General features: G+C 48.0%; 1 protein-coding gene across 1 annotated transcript in view; it reads right to left on the reverse strand.

The window, feature by feature from the left end:
* Positions 1 to 21017, reverse strand: part of mas (trypsin-like serine protease domain-containing protein masquerade) — a 44494-nt gene that overhangs the window by 16759 nt on the left and 6718 nt on the right. The window contains exons 3-6 of the mRNA XM_075693341.1: positions 18631 to 18779; positions 14953 to 15044; positions 12592 to 12869; positions 11908 to 12062 (exon numbers count right to left, since the gene is read on the reverse strand). Coding sequence (XP_075549456.1) covers positions 11908 to 12062; positions 12592 to 12869; positions 14953 to 15044; positions 18631 to 18779 — 674 coding nt within the window. The remainder of the gene's footprint in view (positions 1 to 11907; positions 12063 to 12591; positions 12870 to 14952; positions 15045 to 18630; positions 18780 to 21017) is intronic.

Raw genomic sequence — 21017 nt, forward strand, 5'->3', positions numbered from 1 at the left:
ACCACGCGGCAACCCTCCTGGACATTAATGTAGGTACTGTCAAAACGAGGGAAGTTTTTGACTGTCGATATAATACTCTTGGGCAAACTGAAAGCACAGAATCGTTTACAGACGCTGTCTCTTTACCGAATACGAACAGTGAACGCCACTACGCGCGGTCGCCGCGATGGAGTCTCCCAAACCGGCTTCTTGCGTGAAAGGTCGGCAATCGCTGAGCGCAAACTATGTGAAATATGTTCTTATAGTGGGTGGTCTGTATAACCAAATGGCGCATAATAGAACGAAGCCTCAATGCGTGCAGCCATCGCATGGGTTCACGGCGACCGACTGCGCATCGGCATGCATGTCCACGCATTTTCGCACCGTGCCGTGAGCTTTAGGCCGCAGCATATGAGCATTTCCCAGTACACTAGCAATCATTGTTGCGTGGACGCTATCAGAACTGCTGAAAAATAATTTCGTTATAGAGATACGACGCCTACGGCGACTGTGATGTGCCGTCGCGACGATTCAATCTTTTTTTTTTTTTGTCTTCTAAATTCTTGGACATTTCAATATTATTTCTCAAGTTGGGTCGCACCGTATGTTTAGCGGTCTTCTCAGCGTACGATTTTCCTCTGCTTCTTTTTTGTAATCCAGTGCATTAATTCATAACACAAACATGACCATATACCATGCCTTTCTTTAATATGCGTCTTACCACTCCCTTTCCGTTCCAGTGAAATTGTCAGTATCTAGCATCAACAAGTTCATAGACCAAACCGTCCTGACATTATCCGGGCAGTGGGCTCGGGCGAGCGTCTCAGTGCGCGTTTTCTGCTACTCACCGAACATCGTGCAGTCCCGGCGCCGTAGCAGAAATCTTCCTCGCGTGTGTGCTTGCTGCATGCGCGAGCTGTAGCCGATGGCTATCTGCCGGTTCTAAATTTCGCCAGCCAAGCTTCACGCAGCTCCTTGCCCTGCGGCTACGTGTGAATACGGCTGACACCGGGCTCTGTTGCGCACGTCCGACACTGCGGCACCAAGAGTAGCCTACCGTGCTGCACGCCTCCAAATAATAATAATATTTGGGGTTTTACGTGCCAAAACCACTTTCTGATTATGAGGCACGCCGTAGTGGAGGACTCAGGAAATTTTGACCACCTGGGGTTCTTTAACGTGCACCTAAATCTAAGCACACGGGTGTTTTCGCATTTCGCCCCCATCGAAATGCGGCCGCCGTGGCCGGGATTCGATCCCGCGACCTCGTGCTCAGCAGCCCAACACCATAGCCACTGAGCAACCACGGCGGGTACGCCTCCAAAGGCAGCCACTACCTATTATAGTAGTTTCAGATGTTGTCAAGCAGACACCCAAGGCCGCACCACTTAATCAGAACCGCGGCGCAGGTGCGACTTTAAACTTACGTTTTCAGCTTCCGAAGCAGCCGACGCGGCCGCTGTGTCCACGTGATCCCTCATGCCACGTCACGCCGACGGTGGCGCCAGCTTTTCCAGTGGTGGAGCTCGAGGCCAATAGCAGATACCCTGATTTCATCCGGTCTTAAGATTAAGTTTCAGAATTGCAACTAGTAAATATCGTGGTTTCAGCCGGTCTCGTGATTACTTGCGTTATTTAAGTTCTTACGTATATCCTAAATGTTTGCTAGTAGATTATAGCAGTAAAACACATGAATAAATGAATTATGGTGTTGGCCTGGGAATCTTCACCATGTGTTGTATGTCGCGATAGGCCCTTTCGGCCTAGAAGAAAAAAACATGCCTTTAAGCTTTTAAACCGCCAGTCGAAGTCACTCGATTAATGGAAAACAATATTACTGCTGCAATTTTTCTCCCTTTATGTGGTGTAACACACAGGAGCGCAACGACAACATTAATATTTTCATAACGTAGACATAAGCACCCCCAGGTACAAAGATTTCCATAATGTTTCGCTTCAAAGATCGCAGACGACGTTGGTGTTGCTTTAATTAAAGGTGTTACACAAGGTGAGGTTCTCTCTGATTGTGTCATTTTTACACACTTGCCCAATAACGCGACCCATGCTTTCACCGGGAAGTTCTAAGCAATATTATCATTTTCAAAATATTTTAAGTTATATTACTCTATTTTTTCTTTGTAGGAAAGAGAAAGTTTGGAACCTATCAGTCCCTCGAACATAATCTTCTTTCTTTTCCCAGATGTGCCTTATTTCATCAAAACAGGTTTAGCAGTTGTCTCAGACGACAGCGCTCATACGTCGACCCGAACAAGAACGTTCTCATAAGCTTCTAATGCGAAGCATTCTTTGCCTACTTAAGGTGCTTTGGGTATCTGTGGCTTCTCATCTCTAGCCTCTTTGAGCCTCCAGCCTCTTACGCCGATCTAGTGACCAGAGTAGTTTACTAGCTTGGGCCACTAGGTTTGTGCTCGCGCTCGTGATGCCGTCGCTGTGGTTCCTTTATCTGGATATACGGGCTGCCCCACGTAACTTGCGCAAACATTAAAAATGTGCAATCGCCACGTGGTTGGACAGAACCAAGGTAATGTTGTTTGCCATTACTTGGAAATAATCAAGTTAAGTACTTGGAAATACTCAATTAATCAGCTTCTCAGATATTATAATTATATTAAATGTGTCAGTGAGAAAATTGTAGAGCAACATGAAAAACTCCCCATGCAGCTTTCTGTTGCTCGATAGGTGCGACATAAAAGTGTTTTTCCGAGCGTGAAAGAAGGCCGCGAAAAAAAAAATAATTATGGGGTTTTACGTGCCAAAACCACTTTCTGATTATGAGGCACGCCGTAGTGGAGGACTCAGGAAATCTTGACCACCTGGGGTTCTTTAACGTGCACTTAAATCTAAGTACACGGGTGTTTTCGCATTTCGCCCCCACCGAAATGCGGCCGCCGTGGCCGGGATTCGATCCCGCGACCTCGCGCTCAGCAACCCAACACCATAGCCGCGCGCGCGCGCGCGCGCGCACACACACACACACACACACACACACACACACACACACACACACACACACACACACGCATATATATATATATATATATATATATATATATATATATATATATATATATAAATGAGCCAATAAAGGAGGACTGAAATGCATAATACGGTCAAAAATGAAATCAATTTGATTCAATAATGAATTTTTCCAATGCGATGCATACATTCCTGTGTGAGTAACCAAGCACAGACGCTCCGAAAGACAGCGGCAACAGAGTGTTCAATGGCAAGCCGAGCTGTCGCACTGTAATTTCCAGTCTCATTTTTCTCAAGGAGGAGAAACGCTGGCACTCCAGTAATTAGTGTTCAATCGTTTCTAATGAGTTGCAAAAATGGCACAAAGGGGAAATTGCGAGACCAAATGGGTGCATGTATAAATTTAGGTGTGGGGCTCGACAACGCAGCCTCGTTAATGTCACTTCCGTCTGTCTGGTTTTGCAAAATTTCCTCTCCAAGGGTATTGTAAGTGGTGTAGTTCCGAGAATGATGTTAGATTTGATTTTTATTTCAAAGGGATGTATCTTCTAAACCTGACAGATGTGATAAAAGCCGTCGTTGGAAGAAAGGTGAGGACAGGGCCACTGATAGAAGCCTTGGCCAAGCCGTCTGCCGCTTCATTTATAAGTATGCCTTTGTGCCCAGGTACCCATATTAATCGTAAACTCCGGAAATGACTTTGAGCCAGTGAGTACAAAGTTATTAATATATGCGACTCGCCGGAAGCAGTAAGTAACGTGACAGCGATAGAGAGTCTGTGATTATTACCGAGGTTGTCCACGAAGCTTGTAGTTTACGCAAAGCTGGGACAACAGACAATAACACGCTGCCTTCCTTATCTCGGCGCCGAATTTATTCTCAAATAGCACCGGGTCAATGCTTATATGATCAAACTCGTTTTCTTTCGGCACCAGGATCGGCAAACACATTAACTTGCCGTCAATTTAGTTCAGTTAAAGCTTGATGTAATGCAACGATATTTATTTCTATGCCAGCTTTTCCTTCTTTCGTGTTCTCTCTCTCTCTTTTTTCTTTCTTTTTATTCTGTGCTGTGTTGTATATACCGCACAGGTGCCCTTTCAGCGACCGAGTTCGTGGCTCTCAGGCAGCACGTCGCTATAGGGAATCCAAGTACTGGCGACGCTGCTTCTCGCCAGTGTGATTAGTTTTGCACAGTTTGCGAACAGACGAGCTCAAACCTTCAAATTAACCAGCCAGGTACCCTCTAACTGTAGCGATCCTCACGCGTCTTTTCGCATATGTGGCGGTTGCTTCGCTAAACCACATGCGTCGTATTTCTGGCTTGCATTCGACACGGCGTTGTGACGTCCACTCCAAGCAGCACGACAACTACGCTGGTCTTCGGGTTATTGATTTTACCTAGCAAAATAACGGTGGGTCACGTTTTCGCCTGCATTACAGTGCGGCCATGCACAGCGCAGTATTGAACGCGTCACCGCCATGCCAAATATAGGTAAAAAGATACGTTTCTTGTGGCTGCCTTCCTCGACCAGCCGTAAACCTCAGCAGTATTTCTTTTTCTGCACGTGCCAGAACCTCCGCAATTCCTTACGGGGAAGCACAGATTCATCAAGCGATCTCCCTCGCTGCGCAAAACAAGTGAAAGGACGTCACGCGCCAGCGGCATGACAGTCAAGGGTCGAGCCTCCAGGTGAGATCACGCGTCGCGTAATACAGGTCAGCTTTAGCGGAGGGGCCTGGCGAAATGCGCCGCCGGCGTCTCCTTTTCCCCATTATTTCGCAAAACAAACGTCGACAACGACCACAACCACACCACTTCAGATGCAGTTAAGGATGGCGCGCGCTATAATTGTGCCAGCAAACGGAGATAGCTGTTGGGAGCCGTGTATATAATAAGTCATGTGCAAGGGCGAAGAAAAGGCGTCCTCCCGGCACTCCTGTAAGCAAACATACGCGAGCAGCAGGATCAGACGCAAGCAGATTACGCGTCATTAACGGGTGTCCCTCAAAAAAGAAAGCACTTGCCAGGAGGGTACGGGACGTTAGAGCTGAAGCGGGGCGTTGCGGGGAGAGAGAGGAAGAGGGTGTTCGGGGGAGAGGGTGAAATGTTCTTGTCGCCACGTGCGTCGGGACGATGCAACAAAGCAAAGCGTCGTCGTTTCCGATCGGCCGGCGCGGCGTTGCCACGGCAACGGTTGTGACGCGCAAGCTCCGTCGCAGCGTGTCCCGGAGAGAGAAACAGGACAGCCGAACCAGCCGAACTGCGCCCGTCGGTGGCCTTGGAACCCACGCGCGACACGTGCAGTTTACAAGGCCGCCTTCGACGCCACGCGGTATGGATGCGGCGGCAGCGCATGCAGAGATGCTCCGCATCTCCTTCGCCGCTTCGTGTCCTCGCCGACGTCGTTCTCGCCTCGGCTATCTCGGGAACGCGCGCTTCGCGCCGAGGCACCCCAAGGGAGAGCGCGCGTGGCTTCCATAAAGGTGTATTGTCTGTGTGCGCACTGAAAGCGATGACGACTGCAGTGGCGAGAAAGAAGAGGAGCGTAGGCTGGCGGGGCGAGAGTGTTCCCGTCTGCGAGGGTGCAGGGTTGCCCTACGACGCTCTGCGAGTCGGCAGTCGGCTTTGAAGCGGGTCAACACCGGGTTCAATAGTCGCAAATCGAGCTTCGGCAAAGAAAGCAATGAACTTTCCCAACCTGTCATGAAATGATGATGTCTGTCCTGGCATATAGCCAACCAAAAAGAACAAAGTTTGAGTGTGTGTGTGTCTTGGGGGTGGGCGGGGGAAGGAACATTATTTGTTGGCGTGTTTCATTTCTCCCTGCTTTAACACCTGCCGACGTAGGTTCATACACGTGTCCATGAATGCATGCCTGAAATAGTAATAGATAAAGAAAAGGAAAAAAAGGAAATGAGAGGAAGCCAGCCTTAACCGGGAAATAAACAACTATTCCAGAGGAAATTAAAGAAGAAATAAAGTTGGGTCGTACAGGAAGTGTAAGGCTTAAGAAAACGATAACAGGCGTCCGATTAAAGTTTCAGTAAATGACGAATTGCTATCGAGGGACGACAGGCCCATCGGCGGAATCAGATAATTATTTCTTCTGCGAATATAAGGCTATTCGTGGGTGAAGAGCGCACTTGATTGGCTGGTTCGGTTGGTTTGGAGATTATTACAATCTTAGCCCTGCCATATCATCCGTGCTGATAACATGCTAGCCTTTGTCAAAGTACTGACATCAGACAAGAATAGCATTTGTTCTACGGGAAGGAAGGCATTACTTTAGAAGAGTTAACTGCTGGGCTAGCTGGTGATCTTGCATACTAAAAGATTTTGCGCCAAAAACAACACACATAAGAAAGATGACACCACGGGCGCTTACTGTATACATTAAGCATTAAGCATTACTGTATACGGCGGCAAAGTCAATTGGACACTAAAGAACAAGGGTGAGTCAGTTTAGACCGATAAAGTACTCTTTCAAAACCCTATCTTCCTCCATCTGTCGGAGAAATGCTGACCATATTTACTTCTGCAAACGAAGGCGGTACTTCCTCTTTAGTTTACCACCGAAACCTCAATGCCGGTATGCCAGCGTGACGTCACGGATTTCGGAGTATGTTCCTGCGTTTGTGCCGTTTCGGCGCAGGAATGGTTTTCGAAACATTAAACTTCGATTCCTTCACAATGCAATACGTAGCTCTTTATTGATAAACACTACATAAAAAAAAAAACCTTAAACAGCTTCAACGCCGACTGCAATGTAAATTTCGCTTTTGCTAAATTTGTTATATATAAGTAGTATATACCACTGAACAAATCTCGGCAACGCTTCAGGGCTGGAAAATGCATAGTTTTCTTGTTAGCAGCCTTTAAACAGCACCGAAGCAGCCTATCCGTGCATGTATTTGGTGGTGCCGGTTTGACTTACGTCCCAGCACGCCCTGTTCGAGATTTTTCAGCGCGCCGCTAGTGCCTGCAGCGTCCGGGCTGGCTATGCGCGGTCAGCTATAACGTCACCCCCTCAGAGACCAATCGGAACAAGCGGTAATCGGAGCTAACGCCCCATCCACACGCGTGGATGGAGGGGCTTTAGTCCGAGCGTCTTGACGGCTAGCGGGCTAGCTCGTCGCGACACCTAGCGGCGCCTGCGGTATCTACGCTACGCAGAAGACGCAGCTACGCGCAACTGCTGGAGTACGCGCTCGTGCGCTTCAGACAGGCCGTGCTACTTGGTACGTTGTCCTGCACCAGCTTCACCGACGGATAGTAGCCAAAACCAGATGGCGCATTTAGAAGCGCTATCAAACGCAAGCGTATACGTGTGTTCTGGGCTTATCTGGGAGGTCATATCTAGGAGCCGCGCGTTCCAGGTCATGCGCCACTTTGGGCAGACCGTTTTGGCGGCGTTTTTCTTTTTTCAGTTTTAGTATTAGAACGGCAATGTTTTCGAGCTTTTCGTGACGCTACCGCTGGTATTTAAAACGTCACATTTTGCACGGAGGCTCCTCTGCGTGTGCACTATATTAAACTACACTTATTTACGCAGTAAAACAAAATTCGTTGCAGTTGGCCTTTACACACATTGACTCTAAACAGATTAACTTTTACCGCTTGACATGTTACACGCTTGTAGGCGCTAGACTGCATACCGGTAGAAGATCTCAAAATTCCTGACGTCACATGCAGCTGGTGCTGGAACATTTAGGTGGCGTCAAAATCCGTGTTTCATTTTTGCGTCTGTTCTGACTCACCAAGTCTCTTCTCAGAACAAGAGTGCTTGGTTTGCGTTCGAATAAACCTGACTTAGGAAGAGATTTACACACATCCCTCCCTCCCCCACACGTATACGATGACGTCTCTCTAAAATAAAAATAAAATAGAACAATGCCTCCGCCCAATGATTTACGGTGACGCCAGATATTTTGCTTACGACTGGTAGGCACTTTTACGTAATTCATTATGTATAGCAAACTATTACGCTATATTCAAACACAAGCAACGACAATTGACCTAACAATTCCATTGAGAACCTTCCCCCAAAAGCACGAAAAGGCAAGCAGAGTGAAGTGTACGTGCCCTCACATTAACAGTGACACATTTTTGGTCTTACGAAGTTCGGCCTTAATTTTCCGCTCCAATAATTCTGTTTCTCAGAATCAAATAGTCGGAAATAATCCGCTCGGAAGTATTCTCCGCCCGTCCAAACCGATGTAAGTTTGCACTCCGTGTTTGCCATTAGAAGAGCTCTACAAAACCCCCGTACGACGCGGACGCCTCTTTGAATGCGGCTTCGCGCGCCTTTTCGTCCTCGCAAATGGCCTCGCTCAGATCTGCTGCAGCCTGTGTAACGCCCACGACGCTCGGTCAGCCATGCGCAACCCCGCTGGGCGTCTTTTACTGCAGCGATAACCGCTGCAGACAGCTCCCAGTCGCGTTCTCGGTGTCATCGTCAGTCGCAGTATAGCCATAGTGTTTGCTACAAAAAACCTATAGGGATAACTGACGCTGCGATCGTTCGGCTACCGTGGGAATGATGGTTAAGTTAGTTAAGTACATGGATGTGTCTAATCTTAATGTGACGTCAATTATTACGCTTCAACTTGCCGAATTTCCAAGAACTGATAGTTTTCGAAACATCACAAGGCAACTATAGTCTGTGCGCATATGCGTGATAATTGGTCATTGTTGCACTGATAACGCAATAGTGTGATGAAATTTTTTTTGCAAACTCACAAAGCCGCTTGATTCCAGAAAGATGAAGTTCAGGCAAATTCATGTACTGCCCTTAGACCTCACGTGCAATTTTTTTTATTTCTTCTTTATGTACTTTTAGTTTTATTATTTTCGCTGCTACGTTACTGCTTTGTACACCCCCTCTCGTACCAACGCCCGCTTTCTGACCGATTACCCATTGTGGGTGCGTGTCAAAGTCTCGAGGCCAAACAATCCGTCACTTTGCCTATATGTGTCAATTTCTGAGGTCGTCGTCATTAAAGCGTCCGCGCACTTCCGCGGGACGGTTTCCGAGACTGATTTCCTGTCAGCGCAGAGTGCATTAGCACGCAAAGAAACTTGCCAATTGTGTGAAAGATTATGAAAGAATACAAAGGATGGAAACACCGAGGTATGCCGAAACTGGCAGTTGCAGGCAAAGCTTAACGATTTCGAGACGGTTTCGCAACAAAGCCGCGGCTTTTACACACTTCTATGCGGCAGTTCGCAGCGCGTGTTTTCCTCTGGTTAGCGCCCTCGGGCTATCCGTGATGCCATCTCGCCGAGAGATTCTTTTCAAAGCACGACAAGGAATATAGCCGTATCAGTACTACGCATCTACCTTTATGCTAAAACACGCAAATCCCCCAACCCCACACGCCCACTAACTTCACTATCGCGCACGTGCAGAGTGCGCAGTTCAACACCGATAAGAAACTATGCTGTTTTCCTTTTTAGCTGTTGACGCCTTTCTCAATGTTCATGGAGGCTCATGTAAAGGTATTTGCTGCTTCTGTTCCTTTATACATTTTCCTCTCTTTAGAAACACATGCGCACGGTAGATTTGATCAGGGCATTATAGTCATCCTTACACGACGTTCAGATCATGCATAACAGCACGAGGAACCCACCATTAACGTTTTTATCTACGTGATCTGTGTGAAATATTTCCATAAAAATTAAATTCTCGGGTTTTACACGCCGGAACCACGATCTGATTATGAGGCACGCCGTAGTGCGTGACTCCAAAATAATTTTGATCAGCTGCGGTTCTTCAACGTGCCCAGCACACGGACGTGATTTTGTATTTCGCCTCCATCGATAGGCGGCCGCCGCGGCCGTGACACGATCCCGCGACCTTGTGCTTAGCGGCGCAGTGCCATAGCCACTAAGACACCACGGCGGGTCTACCCCTTTAATCGTTGATAGTTTTTACGTGTCGTCGCAGACACAGCTTTCCATCGTGCTAGTACACAAACATGACGGCCACGATGTAGTCAGTTTTCTTTTTAAATTTCTGATGATGCCCGCTCTCGCCCTGATTATCACTGCTATCGAGTTGTCACTCAGCCGAAAACGCACCTTTCGAGCTGTCGCTCTGTTATGTTTCTTCTTTACGCAGCTTCTCGACGTGCTAGAAGCCCAAGATGGATGCGACGATGTTGTCAATGTCAACCATCTTTAATCTGTACATATTACCACACAATTGGCAGTGTGGTCTAGTGTGGTGAAACTGTAGCAGCATCAACAAGGCAACGCACCGAAGGACAGAGCTACCCCCGACGCCGTCTCCGTTTCCCTGCGATTACGCCGAACGCGCGTAGTGTCCGTGACTACAGCCAGCGTCTCTGACGGCAGCGGCTCGGCAAGTTTCGACCTTGAAAGAAGCGCTGCACTCACTCGTCGGGTAGTGTCGGAAGTCGCCGCCTCTTCTCGCCGCGCAACGTTTCTGATACAAGTTCCTGCTGTATATCTGCGTTTATTTGTGTTTCCTTGTGTTTACGCAATTGCATCACGTAAACGCATGCATGTGACATCTACAATGGCATAGCCTCCGAGAAAGGCAGCGCAGAATTACTAGCGTAGTCTACATTATCACTTGGTCAGAGCATATGTCCTGGGAGACTTTGGTTTCCGAGGCTCGGTTCCACGCTTGCTAGGGCGCTCGCACTTTAAGCATCAGTTTTGCAGCTGTAGTTATATAAGCGTATAAAAATGGCAGAAGACACGGCCTCGCGGTGCCTACGTGCAAGTGAGGTGGGAGGCCTTTCCCCGCAACGCTTGCTCAACACTGCATGCCAGCTCTCCCGCCGTTCGAGCATACAGCCACGCTAGTTCCACGGCCAACCACTTGGTGCGCAGTGCACCGAGATGCCCATTTGGAATGTGAAGGCATCTGTCCAGTGGTCGATTTAGGCACCACTGGCCTCCTTGGATCCCTTGGGTTCAGCGCAAGGAGGTTAAAGGAAAACCTTTTTCTTTAACGTCCTTGGTTCAGCGAGAGCAGGGGAAAAGTAAACATGTCCGCAATTGAAATTAGTAAGAGGCGATTGGAATATTGCTGGAACAAAAGTAGGGAAACGACAATAAACGGAGACGTAAAAAAGCAAAGTTCGCAATAGGAAATCAGAAAATTTGGTTGTGGGAGTTCATAGTGCTTTTTTTTTTCTTGCTTAACCTAGTTAAGACTTTAGGCAGTATAATAGAAAGAGCTTGGTGGCGCCACCCACCGCCCCATTCCAAAGGGGACGCTCATAACATCCATCCATCCCGGATCTGCTACAGGCGTAGACAGCGGTACAAGGTAGATAGAGAAGCTTTGAAGAAGATAAAAAGAGATTAAAGAGATGTATACAAAAATGCTAGAATGACTATCACGTATAGCATACCTGAGTAACTCAAGGAGCATAGGTGACTATTTGACAACACCCCGTTTCAAAGGAGAATATATTAATTTATGATGATCATGCCACTCGCAATAATGATTATTATTATCATCGTCATCATCATCTCAGATCTCCACCTATACTAGAAGGAGATGCCATTACCTGCAGCCATCATCATCACATTCATCATGACCTTAGAAATGCTGCCAACCCAACGCGAGGCTTTGGGACTGCGCATCCACGTCAGCGTCGGAACTGATCACGTTCGAGTGGCTGGAGGTGAGACGGCCTAAAGAACTCTGCACCACAACTCGGCGAGGCATGTTCCCAAAGCCGCATGCCATGCTGACAGTCCGTTTTAACGAACCGAAACAGCCGTACACAGATGTTTAGCGTTCCATCGTTGCGCTAGCTCGGTGCAACCGTGCGCAAGAAAAAAAAAATGTTAACGCAACCCCTTTAGCGCTTTCAAAATAACAAATTCAGTCCCTACGCACCACTATGGGCGGCAAAGAGTGGCGCCTTATACACACGCGCCCTCACCTGGCAGGCGTCGTCGCCCTTCTCTCCTCCGGCGCAGTACGAGCTGGCCGGCATCAGGAACTGCTTCTCGGTCACCGCATTGATCTTGGCCGTGCAGTCGCGGTCCTCGACGATGGGCAGCACCGCTTCACGAACCCGCAGCGCGATGGGACCGCCTGCGGCGAGAAGCGGCTAGCATGTGAAAGTGGCCGGCGTCACCTATCGGCGCAATCATGCTCGTCTCAATGCGTGAGAAGTTGTAATTCGCAGAAAAGAAAAGATGCCCCTTCCCCCTCTGCAGAGTAGCCAACCGGACACTTAATCTGGCTAACCTCTCTGGCCTTCACCTTTTGCTTTCCCTCTTCCTCGTCCTTCTCTCATCCGTCGCCTCATCGTGGGTACTTGGGAGCGAGAACGAGTATTTGACGCGTGTCCAGTTCTGCTGCGCAGGTGCGCCAAACCTTCTTACCTTCAATGGCCATCAAAGAATTTGCTAAACGCGCTCACTGCAAGCGCTTGTGTACAGAAATGGAATGTTCAGGCGCGGCCGATTTGGCCTGGAAACTCTTGCGCCGGTTAGTGCATTATCTTCATTTTCTTCGCACTTTCCCTGCCTCCAATACACTCCCGAAAATTCGCGCTCCGTTACGTGGAAAACGCGCGAGTTCACGGACAAGAATAACGTGCAGGCCGGCGCGTGTATACCTTCTCCCAGGTACCCGTATCCGGTGACGGTGCACCGGTCCCCAGCCGTGGGCGCCGCTCCGCGAGCGGGCAGGCAGACGAGGCAGACGCGCGGGTTGAGCTCGACGCCGCCCTGGAGCTTCAGCAGCGCAATGTCGTTGTCCAGCGTCTGGCCGTTGTGGTTGTGGTGGATGTAGGTGGTGGCCACGCGGCGCGTCTGCGCGCCCGGGTGCGCCCGCTCGCTGCCCAGGTCGTGGTCGCCGACGCGCACGAACACCGGTTCGCCGTTGCGCACCAGGCTGCGAGAGCGCGGGGCAGAAATTTTTTGAGACTTAAGCTGTTTCAAATGGGCGGCCAGGAACTGTTGGAACCAAGGACAGCGTTCACCAAACGTTTATGTTTTACTTGTCCTATACTGTTGTGTTTTCTTGGCATCCCAGGTGCGGGTGTAAAGGAAGAAAATTCAAAAGGAATAAATTATGCGCAAGCCATTATTGAAGTAAGGGAATAGCTGTCTGAATTCGCTGAATTATCTGTGCAGTACATCAGACGTACCAGCAAGATTATGAAGATGGAATGCTTAAGACTTTGACGGTGTTGCGGTGATTGAAGTACGATGTGATGGTTTATAATGCTTATGGACGAGTAAGGGAAAATATTTCTAGCGGATAAATCAAATTCCATTATAAAGCGAACATATTTCTTTTCTCCCGTTCTCGTGGTCCGTGATTGGGCTGTCACCGCCGATACAAAGGGGCCGATGCAAAGGGCGTGTGCTGTTGGCGTTCGGCGAGCGTTTGAGACGCCGAAAGCAAACAGTAAATATATCAGATTAAATGTCCTTCGATGCGAGTGTAGTTGTCACAAGCTTATGGGTTCTAGATGTGGCATTTGCAGCATTTAATAAATCTTTCATGACATTTCATTAAACACACAGGCCGCTTGCGGAGGTTGTGAAAATAGGCAACGGGCGATAGTACCGGAAGTACAGCTCGGCCATTATTGTCAACTCTGAGGTTTAAAAACATTTTTGTGGCAATGTCAATAAATTTTCAAGAAGTGTTCGCAGCAGTCTCCTGCGACGGATTAAACACACTGGACCATATTTTGTCATTACAAATTTCGATTCCAACTATGCCACCCTTAGTTACTGGCTAGGACATCGTCGTCATCACTGAAATCAGACACCTGGCGCGATCTTAAATGTTTTCCCTCAGCAAACATAATCTATGGGACACACACCAAATTTATTAACCACGATTTACATTTAGAAACACCACACGTGCAGTAGCAAACTTGGAACTGCAAGGACTTGCAAGAAACACACTGTTCTGAGAACACAGACTTTTCCAGCTATTTTCCTGTTGCCGATTTTGCCAGCTATATATAGGAACTCGCCTCATTCAACTTGCACGAAACAAGTACCATTATGGTACTTTCACCGTGAGACGACTTTCAAGAATGTCGTAAGAGACCAACAAGCGAATTTCTTTTTTTTTCGTAAAACTTGGCGCAACGTTCACAAAATCGCAGAACTAGCACAAAGTTTTAAACTTTATTGCAAATTCGGGAGAGTTGGTAGGTGTGCTACCCGTCTAGCCGGCCATAAACAAACGGAAATTACTAAGCGTCAATCTGTGGGCAGATACTTTGCGCGGTGATTGCAACTCGGGTATGCGGCGGAGCGCCTATTTCAAATACAAATTCAAGTTTATATACCAGACAATATGCTGGAAGGTCCGCTGGGCTAAAAGCAGTAAAAACGGCTTGACGGGGCCCAGGTAACCGTTACATGGCAGCGGCTATACAAGGTGCAGAGGAAAAGGACTGAATTTGTTGAACTGAATTGAAATCTGCTACAACTTCAAACACATAGTATTATACACTGTGAGAGAAATCCATGTATAAGTTACGGCTAACCTTAATTTAGGCACACAACAGCGAGAGAGGCACACAACAAATGGGAACTACCGGGAACGCGCGAATTCGACCCGAATTTCTTAAACAAACAAACAAAAAAACCTTCCCGGCTAACAAAGAAAGTTATTCACTAAAAGAAAAGTCAGAACGCGTCAGTGCTATAGAAACAGCCTCCACAATCTTTGCGAGTCCCGTGGTGTGTTTTAATAATTTGAATAAGAGATTTTTACAACGACAGGCTCCCATCTGAGCGCCGTAGCACAGGGTCTCAAATTCATTTGCAAGTTGGAGCATCTGGAGTGTTTTAAGTTGCACGTAAGTACAAGCAGACTGGCATTTCTGTGTTCTGGCTCCATCGGAATACAGCATATATCAAACAATACATCTAGTAGTGGTGCAAATTGTTCTACTATGCGTTACTAGGACTATGCAAATGACGCTGGCGTGGCGTGCTTTACTCACCTGGTGACGCAGTGCGCTGCAGTGAGAACCCACTGTGTGCCGATGAGTGCGCCTCCGCATAGGTACTGGTTTTGCGAGTTTATCAGGGCCGCCTGCGAACGATGGAAGAAGTGCGAATCACGTACTGTGTTGGCTAGAAGTACAAAACATGGATCCGGGACCTCAAAGAGCTGCGACCTAGTACTAATGAATTTCTGTTGCATTTACCGCTAAATCGTCAATGAATATTTTTTTCCCACCGTAGGGTTTATAGGTAGTATTTACATGAGGTCACGATGTCATTTTATAGTTCTATTGTGTTGGCTGCACAACAATATGGCGATCTCAATGACGTCTGTGAAAATACAAGAAACCTTCGCTGGTGTTCAATGATGCCTATCTGCGAATAACTAGTGCAAAAGAAAAATGCCCTTCGCAGTTCTGTACTGTTCTGACAACTGATACATCAACGACAGCGAAGATGCGTTATCGAGTTCGAACATTTCTTCGGAAGTACTACTAGGGGTCTGCTGTTTGCTGACTCACGCCTCGTTCGAACGCAGCCGCTGCTTTCGAGCGCTGTACTGGCTGGCTGTTCTTAGTGACGGTCCCAATGCAGGGTGCATTGTAGTTATGGTCCCCCCACGGCACCAGTTTTCACCGCCGCAGCAGCAGAAACTCCTAGCTGGCTGCCAACATGCAGCAAAAAGCTAGAAGCAGTAATTACAGATTACTGTCGAGAAAAAAAACCGCATCTAAGTTGTTTTCTATTCGAATGAAATACACGTTTTTACTTTATAATCATTGATCATTTCATTTCATGCAAAATTCGGGTCACAATTCGACGAAGACAAGTCAGTGCTTGTCTTCGTCGCCCTTTTTTGTCCCTCGTCTATGTATGCGCTGTAAGTGGCGATTGATGTCATTTCTCAGAAGTGATGGCACTTCAACAGCAGTGCGAGTAGTTATCACATGTAAACCTGGCAGGTGGCTGAAGTTGTAGGGGGTAAGAATACTAGCATATCGGTGATGTTTCGACGTTTGCGGGATAATGTGTATATGCTCAATAAAGCAGGTATATAAGGACAGTGGCTGTCTTTATGAAAATGGGTGATCAATGCAGCAAACATGTGGCAACTCATGAGATCTCCACTTGATTAATTCGTTTTGCACGCAAATGTGAAAGCCCAAGTAACAGCATATTGAATGCTATGAGGGAATAGCTGAGACCAGGCTTTTTACTGCGATAGTAATTATTTGGACACTCCAGGCGCATTTTTTCCGTCGCCGCACGCCGTATGCTGTATGTGCGAATGAAAGCGGGCGATGTTAACCGACGATCGCGGCTCAATCTGGCGCGCGCGAGGTAGGAAGGCGGCGAGCAAACGCGCCGTCTTCCTTCACACGAAAGGCCGTGGGGGGGGGGGGGGATTGGAGAGGGGTGGGCGGTGCGTTGGGCTCCGGCAGCAACCGCGAATTTTGCGACCGAGCGCGAGGGGAACTGAGGATCGCGGCGCAATCTTGCGCGCGAAACGGAAGAAAGTGGGGAGGCCACGCGGGAGGAAGGTGGGTGAGGGGGAGACTTCTAATGCGTCAGCAATTCGTACTTTACATGGCGGCGCGCCGTATCTTGAAGGCGATCTGCAGATGGCTCACAATTGTGTGTGCTGTTTTCTCGCCGCTGTTTGCGTTGAAGCGATACGCAGCACGAAGGTCGCTTCGCTCGCTGCTGCTGCCGTGCTTGCTCACGCCACAAAACGCTGCCATCGAATGAGATGTGTTCAGGTTTGATGGTGATGATTATGTGTGGTGTTTTATGGCGCAAGGGCCAGGTTTGGCAAAAGAGCGCCATGACAAGTGGTAATGTCAACGATGTATTGTGGATGGCGTGCACAATGAATTCCTCGTGGTAGATGTGACATATGACTGTAGAAGGGCCTAAATCCTGTCGCTGTAGGTGACGTAGAATATATAGGTGCTAAAATAATGACGCTGACTAGGTAGTGATGTGAGCTATGGTAATGGACTTTCGTTAAAAACATGATGCAACAAAACATAACAGTGACACCAGAGTTCCAAGAGAGCCCTTGAATGCAGGGCTGTTAGTCATGCGCTAAAGGTTGCCTGGCCAAATTATTTTCAGGGTGTCGGTTTCGGCTAAGAAATCTGAGAATATTTGCCGATTAAAAAGTGGTTCATCACTAAGAAAAAATGCAGGGTGAGGAGGTATATTTTCGTGATATGCAGAAGGGAAATACTTTTTCCTCTCTGTTTCTATTGCACGGCACTGAATAAGAACATGGAGCACTGTCAGAGTATTGCCGCACTTACTACAAGTTGGAGGATCGCCTACAGTCAAGAGATAAGAGTGAGTACCGTATGTGTGGCCTATCCTTAATCGGCAAAGGAGTACTTCCTTCTACCGTGCTGTTTTCCCACTTATCCAGTTCCTCAGTTTTGGTTTGCCTGTGCGCGCTGACACCGTGCTTTTTAATTCAATTATTAAGCGAACGTTCCGAACTTATACGGCCGATAAAACTACTATCCTTATTTCGTGTAACTGTCTACTAATTTGCTATCGCCATCGATGCATCGCCTTTCGGGCGAAACTGCGACTTTTTTTTTCAGAAATATTTTCGGAAGAATATCCCCCCCCCCCCCCATACGACGCTTGCCTTCAAAAAGTAAGCGTCGGATGAAAAGTAGATATATCCGTGTATGTTGAGGCGCCCTTGCAGTGCTCGCCTTTTGCTCGTCACGTTGGGATGGCTGGCGGTATGCGAAACGAATACGGTTCTGGATGCTGGCGGGCGATGGTGATTCTTAGCGAGGCGCCACGCGCTAGCGAGAGCCTCGATCCGCCCCCGCGTTACCTCGAAATAACTTCGCGAGTCTCCTCCCTGGCGCTTCCCAGGCCTCCCTGCTTCCCTATCAAACTTCGCTAAAAGGGCCACCCTAGGTCCGCGGCAGGGACTGCGTTGCACTAAAGTTCAAGCGCTTTCTCTCCAACATCCTGGGAATGCTGGGACGAGATCGCTTGTTCATTTTATGTGCGCGGCTGTCCTGCTTCTTTCATTCGTGTTTCATTTGTATGTTTGATTACCCTGTTTGCCCTGTCAGTGCCAGGGAGTTATCTATCGCACTGTGAAGTGCACTCTCTGCCATCTCCTTTTTCGCTGAAACAATAAATTTTCTACTATCGCGTCATCTCTAAGACAGAAACGATTTTTGTCGGCCAAATGTCATTGTCGCGAATAGGCGAGACAAAGCAAAAACCTTGTTCGCAATTAAGTCTTGCTTGCGCAATACGCATAGCCTTTAGCGCAAGATGGCAAATTTGTTTCATAAAGAGACACTAGCACCCCCTTTACGAGAAGTGTTGAATCCCGCTTCGTAGGCGACACTTTGCACATATAGTTCTCACGTGACGTCATGGAAACACTTTCTCACCGTGCTAGTACCCAGGCGTGGCTGCCACGATGACGTCAGTGCTACTTATTTTCACGCTTATATTGTTTTATTGTTTTTTTTTTTTACAATGGCCGTTCGTCACCGGATTATAACTGTTATCGATTTGTCGCTAGGCGCAATTAAGACGCGCCTGTCGTGATGTCACGTGTCTCGTTTGCACGGCTTCTCGACTTGATAGTACCTCAAGATGGCGGTCACATTGCATCGATGCGAACTGCCTGTACTCACTTGCCAGCACCACTCTCCCGGAAGCGAGTCCTTTCCTCCCGTAATGCGCGCCGCATGGCGCCGGTCGGGCCCAGAGCCGGATCCAACCCCTTTGACGCCACACGTCGAGGGACGCGGTGGGCGGCGGCCCTTGGCCACAGATGGTGTCCCTGCAATGCGTCAAAGAGCAAGATAAATTTTGCAAAAGGCATCGACGATGACCGTCAATGTGTGCCGCTTCAAGAAAGTTATTCGCTTTATTAAATTAGCGGCAGCTAGAGGGCATGTCTTTGGGGCAGTGTGGATATTTAGGAAGCACTTCTTGTTTAAGTGCGCAATTCTGTAGAGTACATAGCTGTTAACCAGCAAATATCTAGCGTTAGTATAAGTGGACAGAAATATGGTATCGGGCTTATAGAATAAAAGCGTTTCAACAGTTATACTATGGCATTTGGCACTCGGCTGACAAACGCCCTTGTGTCGGCACCATTGCTCCAACCTCCGACCGCCATCCTCCGACTGGCCCCCACTAACCACGAAAACGAACGAAAGAGAAAAAAAAAACTATTCAATTTAAAAAAGAAAGGAATTCTGGTAACTGACCAAGTGAAAAGTTAACTGGGGTTCATCGAAGATGAAAATTTCCCAGGGGTTGTTTACAATGTTCCGTGGGCGGATTGCAGCTACAGCTACATCGGTGAAGTGAGCAAATGCCCTAGATGACAGCAAGAGCACAAGCGTGACGTCGATAGGAACAATAAGCTGCCCGAGGCAATGGCCCAGCAGGCGCACAGGTGCAGCCATATCATCGACTGGGACAACGCATCAGTGATAACCAAACTGAAAAAAAAAGAAAGAAACGAAAAATGTGACGAAGGGGCTATTACTCGAACCTTTACTGATACAGCTGATGCCCGATACCATGAAATGTAAGGACGGCACCTTGTCCCAAGTTTATTTCCGGTCATTACATCACGTGCTGCGTACTTAAACAGACGGCGACCTCATGTCTACAGCATTGCGAACAAGGAGCCCGCATGGGTTAGAACAATACAGGTGAGAAGTGACTATGGACAGGAATGGGCATAAATAGCCTTCAATAGATCAATCAATCTGTTGCTTAGTGCACGAGATGAATGGCTTGCTAACGCACGCGTTTTCATTTCCTTTCCATTCAAATCAAGCCTTGTCATTGATTCCAGACACAGTTGAAGCATTTGTACGTGAACAATACTTCCAAGGCGGCAACAAAAGGACCGGAATCTTTTTGTAGCAAATTGAGTGAGGGGGTGCACCTCAGAAGCGCAGGAGACAAATGTTTCCGACATTTTTCCGGCAATCGTTCTAGCTATGCCAGGATAACTTCTCAAGGGCTGGTTGACCTACGGCGCACAACGATACGTCATATAAAACGGTGCAATACGCTTCAACGGCGAATCAGGCAGGCATATATATAGTAGCGTTTACAGTGCCTCTTAACTGATATGCATCACCAATACGCTGGAAGCTGGCTGTGTCAGTAGGAGCAAAGGCATCACGGAAATAACACACCATGCGATCACTCTAATCGCAAACACCTCACGCCCGCGGTGGTATATGCTTCTTTCGCGTGCATAACTTTTTCTCTTCCAATGTTCTCGAACCGTTAAAGCAAGGTGACTCGGGGCGGCCTGGCACAATTTGAGCGAACCTACATTTCCCTCTTCTTGACCTCACATTCCCGAAGAATTTCAGCTGACGTCGACCACTTCGTCCCTTTGGAGGTGCCTATTTTTCGCCGGCACTTAGAACGCCTCGCCAAAATCATTGTTTTAAGGCAGGGGAATGTCGGAGAAACAGAAAAGGAAAACGATAAAAAACGCAATAGAAAGACAGAGACAAACTCGAAGGCAGGGCGCCCTGTACATCTTCAACATTGTATCTGTCGTCCTTTCGGTTTTCCTCCTCCCCTTCTCTGTTTCGCTGGCATTCTCAAGATCATTACAGGTACCCACTCGCCCAACAAGCTATCTTATGAAATCTTGGTTATTAGAACGCTATTAATATCTTCCTTTATTTTCTTTTTTTAACGTAGGAGCCATGCATCCGCTTATAGTTCCGGATTTGGGAAGTGACTTGGAAAAAAAGAAGAAACACATCCTCCATACCGGAGCCAACCCTCTTACTCCTCTCTCCCTCTAATGCGCGATTCGTAATGGTGCGCGCCCAAAGCGGGTCACTATGTCGAGAGGGAGGCGGGAGAGCGCATTCTTTGTCGAGCGGTGTGTCGCCAGGTTATGCAAAACGCGAGCGCAACTGGGTCCCCTCCTGCCCTTGGAACACGCGCGCTCTCTACGCCCACCCGCGACATGCTGCGCGCTCTGTTAACGAGATGGTGGGGATGGCGGGGTGGGGGGTGGGGGGGGGGG

This window comes from Dermacentor variabilis, chromosome 5, assembly GCF_050947875.1.
Source record: "Dermacentor variabilis isolate Ectoservices chromosome 5, ASM5094787v1, whole genome shotgun sequence".
NCBI lineage: Eukaryota > Metazoa > Arthropoda > Arachnida > Ixodida > Ixodidae > Dermacentor > Dermacentor variabilis.